At 42.0% G+C, this 6723-nt stretch overlaps 1 protein-coding gene across 1 annotated transcript; it reads left to right on the forward strand.

The window, feature by feature from the left end:
* The first annotated feature begins 1193 nt into the window (after positions 1 to 1193).
* gdf6a (growth differentiation factor 6a) lies at positions 1194 to 5982 on the forward strand. Its single transcript, XM_053633446.1, has 2 exons — positions 1194 to 1694; positions 4860 to 5982. Exons 1-2 carry the CDS (start codon positions 1349 to 1351, stop codon positions 5753 to 5755), a joined length of 1242 nt encoding a protein of 413 aa, XP_053489421.1. The 5' UTR covers positions 1194 to 1348; the 3' UTR covers positions 5756 to 5982.
* Positions 5983 to 6723: the final 741 nt, after the last annotated feature.

Here is a 6723-nt window from a genome sequence, read left to right on the forward strand (position 1 = left end):
TGTTCCTGTGCTACGGGGTTTCCTCAGGGCACTCCGATTTCCTCCCCAAGTCCAAGGACATGCGTTGGAGGTTACATGGCATTTCCAAATTGTCCGTAGGCCTAGTGTGTGCGATTGTGACCTGTGAGGGGTTGGCACTCCGCCCTCTGCCCCGATTTTACTGGTATAGGCTCCAGGCCCCCCGTGACCGTGTGTAGGATAGGATAAACCGTACGGAAAATGTATTATTATTATTATCATTATTATTATTAAAAATAAAGACACTGCATTGTGAATATTGACTACTCAGCAAACGGAAAATTACAGCCTTTTAAAATCCTTGTGAAAGTAATTCTGCAGACTCTTTCGTTTGGCTTTTTTTTTATTTTTTATTTTTTATCGTGTCATTAGCTAAATAACGGATAGGGGGCAGTGCAGCTCCAGAAAACTCTACAATGTAAACCTGTGGTCACAAAACTGTTCCTGGAGATCTACCTTCCTGTAGACTTTAGCTCCAACCATAATCGTGCCCACCTGACCATCTAATCATTGCCTTGAGAAGATCTTGATGAACTAAAACAGGTTTGTTAGCTTTTGGTTGGAGATGAAACCTGCAGGAAGGTAGATCTCCAGGAACAGGGTTGGTGAGCACTGATGTAAACGATGTAGGACGGCTTCAGGCCTCTATTCAGCTGCCCGTTATTGTGATATAAACAGTGTGCCTTCTATGCAAGGTATATTACTGATAGAGCATTTATAATTTTAAGTGTAAAAATCTTTGGAGACACACAGACATCAAATGACTCAGTATAGCAAAAAAAAAAGAGTATTAAGTAAGAACAAATATTGCATCTTGCATTTATTTATCTTTTTTCCAAAAAAAAAAAAATGTTGTTTGCAGTTTACAGTGGCATTCGCACATTGTGTAATCTAGAGCTCACTGTTTTTTGGATTTGCATTAAACTTTACGCATGGCAACGTCTCTAAATTCAGCTGTAGCCAGTGCAACAGATCTGTGAATATTTGCTACTGACATGTTAACCCCTGTCAGCAATGTTAGTCCGCTCGTAATCTCGGGCTAACTTCGTCCGGAGGCTTTGCGGCTCCCCCTCCCTTGTACGCGTTTTCCCCCTTGTCCCAGTGTTGAGGTGGACAGAAGTGGGCAGAGGCTTCTCCAGTAATTGTGTGAGCGCACGGCGGGTGGGCGTGTCCCAGCGGCTCTGGCGGCCTCGACGTTGGTGCGTATACAGAGCGCAAAGCGAGCGCACGTCACTGCTGTTCCTTACTACACCGCCTGTGAGTAAAAACGAACCGAAACGCCGGCTTCGCTGTGGAGAAGATTTCGGCGCACATTTGGGACACCACCGCTATGGACGCCTCGCGAACACTAGCGCTATGCGTGCTCTTGGTTTTCCTGTGGAGTTTACCGTGCACCCAGTCGGCAGCGATCGTGCCTTCCTCGGGGCCGAAAAGGAACAGGGGGACCAGGAGCCCACATGATGGACAAAGGTCACCCAAATTTCTTAAAGAGGTTTTTGCGTCATCCCCCGGTCTAAGTGGACGAGATGATTTTAAGAACTCGGTTGTGCCACACGATTACATGCTCTCCATATACAGGACTTACTCTGCCGCTGAAAAGCTGGGGCTAAACGCGAGCTTTTTCCGCTCTTCCAAGTCTGCGAATACCATAACAAGTTTTGTAGACAGGGGAAAAGGTTTGTTTAATTATTTTCTGCATTCACATGGAGCTCTGATGCATGAAACATTTTAATGGTGTTGTAATGGGAGAATTGTAGAAGACAGTTTTGCACATTTCCAGGTTCCAGGTAAAGAGTTTAGTCCTGTCGCGCGCATCATTTTGCTTTTTTTTTTTTTTTTTGCTGTTGTTGTTGCTCTTTACAATTAATATATATTTGCTTGTTTTATGACAGGACTAACATTTTGGTAGAAAAAGCCAACAGGATTGGAAGATAAAATTGATGCAAAACAGCAGCATGCCAATGATCTTAAATAAAATGTTCATGTTTAGGAAACTCTAATTCCCTCTTAAACTAAACTCTAATTCCCTAAACAACTTGAGGATGGTTTTCTTATTTGGGCAACAATTTAGCCCTAATTGTGACCCCGCCTCAGATTTTGGGGCGTATAGGCTACATTTAAATTGGTTTTACATTTTGACGCAAAAAGTACCACGCCAATAAAGCCCTAATTGGGGCATTTTCTAAATGAAGGCTATAAATCATTCCCCAAACATCCTAGCGTACAAGCAGTCAAAATATGTTTTCATATCATTTCACAATACCACTGGAGATTCACTGCCTATCTAGAAAAATCTAGTGCTGAATTATCAGTGTTCAGATGGAGTAAATCTTAATGCAACCTCAATTAATTTAAATGAGATTATATGAAAACAGTAGCCTATATGTTTACTTTGGTGTTTTTGCAGTTTTTCAATATAGGTCATTTTTAGATAGATTTTTTTTTTAGATTATAAATAGAAAACGAGTGCAAAGCTATCCAGTGAACTTCATTTTATGTAATTTTAACAATGTTAAATTCATTTCAATTGCGTGAAAGGACACTATGAAGCAGCACAATACGCACGTTGTTTTTGATTGCTCTGATTAGATAGTAATTATCTATTTTGTTATAGAAATAGTTATTCATAGCAATATGTTAGGGGAAGCAGAGTTTAAATAAATAAACCGTTTTTCCAATTCTGCAAATTAATGGTTAGGTCTATTCACTCCAAGGGGATAACATACATTATTTGATGTTATTAAAAAACAAACAAACAAGCCTATTCTTGTGTGATTTTGATTTGATGTGTCACTGGTTGTGACCCACTGGTGGACCCCCGAACCCCTCACTGGAGGCGTTTTGATTCTGATTTGATTGAGTGTTGATGTAACCATCACAATAACGAACTCAGCTCAGCTCATCAAAATATAGGGTGAATTTGTATAGAATTTTCACGTCAGTGAAAGCTCTTGGTTTTTGTACAGTTACTTACATGTTAGCTATTTTTGGAGCACTGCAGAAAGGTTTTTCAGAGCTTGTTGATGTGTCCTGTCCAAGACAGACGCCACAAATACATATTTTGACAAGGTTTCTATTGCATGCTAAGACACGCTGCACTCAATAAAATGCTAGAAGACTGCATACTTACATGCCTGCGAACTGCAGAATATTTATTTATTTATTATTATTTTTTTTTTACAAAAAGTTTTAGGTACATAGTAACTGCTGTTAGATTGCATAGGCATAGATTTAAGTGTCCTGTGCTCAGTACACCTTATTCAGTGCTGGATGCTATCAAATATCGTTTTCACACAAGTGAATATTTAATTATGATAAGACACCAATCTGTATGTATAACAGCAACGATTAAAAAACATAAAACATAAAAAACATATTTCCCAAAGAAGTTTACATTGCAATATTGGACAAAAAACAAGCGGATGAAATGTATGAAAATTACTTTTGGCACCTGAAATAACTCATTAAAACGCAGATGGCCTCTCTCGCTCTCTCTCTCTCTCTCTCTCTCTCTCCAAATTATATCTGGACAAAAATGCACACGGTTGTAAATGGGACAGTAGAGGAATTGTTTATCTGACGCTCGGTTATCAATTTTAAAAATCTTCCAAAAAAAAGCGGTTTAGGCGGTGCTAGTTCTAGGCGTATATCCCTGTGCAACCCTGCAAATGGGACTGCAATAACTTTTATAGTCAGAATAATCAGGCAACGCATTTTTGCACCGAAAATGTTATCGTTGGCAGAGAGCATGAAATATAAGCAATGAAGTTTTTTTTTTGGGGGGGGGGTGGGGGGGGGGGGCTTGCAGAACTGTTAATTATTTGTTGACTTTGTATTCGATTTATTTCAAGTCTTAAAAGTTAATGCAAGCCATACGTGCATAGCAACAGAGATAAATACTCCGTTTTCTTCTGCTTTAATGATGCAACTTGTTCAGAAAGACACACACACACACACACACTGGACCTGTTCTCTTTATTTTAATGGGGAAATTTATCAAAAGCAGGCGTTTCTTTTGTTTAGATTAAGAATAAACTTTGACTTGGACAAGCACGGTCACTTTTATCATTTGACTAAAAATAACGTTATTACAGTGTATCATAATTAAACGCAACATGGGATACAGGATATAGTTGTGTTGATTTTTACACGTTGTTAGCATCTCCCTGGTTAGTCTAAACCGATACTTAATTCGGCAAAACGATCAGATGAATTTCATGGCATTGCTGGTTGTGGTTATGTACGACTAGGCCTCCGATTCCCCCCGGGGAGAAATCGCATGGAGTGTGTATTGCTCAGCTACACTGCCGAATTCACTGGGCCATTTTTCTTGCTGTCTTGCGCAGTCTCTCCATCAGCGCATTGACAAAGCATTTTTAATTAAGGCATAACAGGTCAATGTGGTATTTAGTTTTTTTTAAATTGTATTTCTTAGTTAAACTGCTACACACACGTAGTTTTTTTTCCCTGTTAGACCACGTGGTCTAACAGGTCCAGTTCCCTTTAAACCCTCAAAAAGAGAACGGGGAACGGAATTTGGCAGTAAATATTGCTCGATAATGTTCCGTGTTTATTGGGAAAGCGCATAAAAGGTTTTAATTTGCACCCATAATAATCAGCTGATAAACTCCAGTTTCCAGTGACAGTGATTTACAAATAAACAAGAAGCACTGAGAAAAATATAAAGTCTACATAATAATAATAATAATAATAATAATAATAATAATAATAATAATAATGCATTATGATTCATTTTTATTGCATTCATCTTTGTATGTAAATATTCGTTCTTTTTTTCGAAACTGACTGCAATTTCTTTTCTTTTCTTGTGAATCTTGCAGACGAACTCTCGCATTCCCTTTTGCGAAGACAGAAATATGTGTTTGATGTCTCCACTCTCTCGGACAAAGAGGAGCTGGTGGGAGCGGAATTGAGGATCCTTCGTAAACCCCCAGAGGACGCGCTGTCCTCTCCGTCGGGTCTCTACAACATTGAGCTGGTGTCCTGCAGTTCGGCAAGGTCTCTGGACTCGAGCAGCTCTGTGGGTCTGCGCGACGCCCGAAACCCGGCCTGGGAGGTTTTGGACGTGTGGGATTTGTTTAAAAGAAGACTCTCCACGGCTCACGGGAGTCCGCTGTGTGTGGAGCTCAAGGCCACTGTGGGTCAGTCCGATGCTGAAATGGACTTGAGGTCACTAGGTTTTGAGAGGCGCGGTCGCGCGCAGCGAGAGAAGGCCATTCTGGTCGTGTATGCCCGCTCCCGAAAGAGGGAGAACCTTTTCAACGAAATGCGGGAAAAAATCAAGTCGGCTCGAGGCTCTCGCGGCTCCGAGCAGGACACGGGGCTGCAATTTAAAGCGCGTCGGAGACGGAGAACTGCGCTGAGCAACCGGCACGGCAAGAGACACGGCAAAAAGTCGAAGTCGAGGTGTAGCCGCAAGGCGCTACACGTGAACTTCAAAGAGCTCGGCTGGGACGACTGGATAATCGCGCCCCTGGACTATGAAGCGTACCACTGTGAGGGCATGTGCGATTTCCCGCTCAGGTCGCACCTGGAGCCCACAAACCACGCCATCATCCAAACTCTCATGAACTCCATGGACCCAAACAGCACGCCGCCCAGCTGCTGCGTGCCCACCAAACTAAGCCCCATCAGTATACTATACATAGACTCCGGCAATAACGTCGTTTACAAACAGTACGAGGACATGGTTGTGGAGCAGTGCGGCTGCAGGTAGCAATGCACGACGGGAATATAGCTTAACACACTTGAAGTAGAGGGCGCCCAACACGACACGAATCCGTGTCCAGAATAAAGTTAAAGCTCCTGTAAAACGAAAAGACGTGTTTAGGCCACATAGGGATTCATGGTCATTTCTTGCCATAACCTGTAGTCTGATAATGCTTATATTCTTATACGTGAACTCTAAATTATCACCACAATGGCACCGACCACTTTTCTACAAGGAACCTATTTTTCTATAATGGGACAGAATCCCCATTTTCATTATCTCAACATATTATAGCTTGCACAGTGCCTACGCGGTTTCCCATTAGCCACATATCGAAACGCGTAAAAAAGAGCTTAAAGTAGGATTTTCTTGTCTCTCAGGCAAGTAGCCTAAGGTAACAAAAGGCAGGTTTTGTGCATAACCGTCTGGACAGGATTCACTGGGGATTTTGTTACACCATTATCTATGAGGACTGAAAGGAATGGGGTGTTGGGCACCTGTTCAAACGCAGCCAGTAAAGTGATGTGTCTGAGCTCACTGTGTTTCACTACGGTCCGGTGCGCGGTCACGTGGTGCCTTTGCTTGCGTCCTGCTTTAGAGCACGGTTTGCGCATGCGTTATTATTACACAGATTTTTACATTATTCGCTCCCGCAGTGTTGTGACTGTAATTTGCCAAAAAAAAAATCTGAAAAGCAATGTTCTGGAGAGAGAGAGAGAGAGAGGAAGGTGGTGGTGGGGGGGGGGGGGCATGAGCTAAAAGACAAAGTTGTTCCATGAACAAGGGACTGATTATGAAAAAAAACCAAAACTTGGGTAAACTTTATTTCGAAGTGCCTGGACATTTTACTGCATGGGGTCACGGTGTCTGCTAAAAAGTCCACAAAACAAGCTCCTCATGTTGGACACAAGGATGGACCAGCAAAAAGACTTCTGTGAGCGAGCGACAGAGAGAGAGAGAGAGAGAGAGAGAGA

Source organism: Ictalurus furcatus, chromosome 1 (genome assembly GCF_023375685.1).
Source record: "Ictalurus furcatus strain D&B chromosome 1, Billie_1.0, whole genome shotgun sequence".
Taxonomy (NCBI): Eukaryota; Metazoa; Chordata; class Actinopteri; order Siluriformes; family Ictaluridae; genus Ictalurus; species Ictalurus furcatus.

Bases quoted from the DNA above. Each gene is read 5' to 3' on its own strand.
- gdf6a (XM_053633446.1), top strand. From the start codon at position 1,349: ATGGACGCCTCGCGAACACTAGCGCTATGCGTGCTCTTGGTTTTCCTG. The intron at 1,695-4,859 runs GTTTGTTTAATT...TGAATCTTGCAG, and splicing joins TTTTGTAGACAGGGGAAAAG to ACGAACTCTCGCATTCCCTT.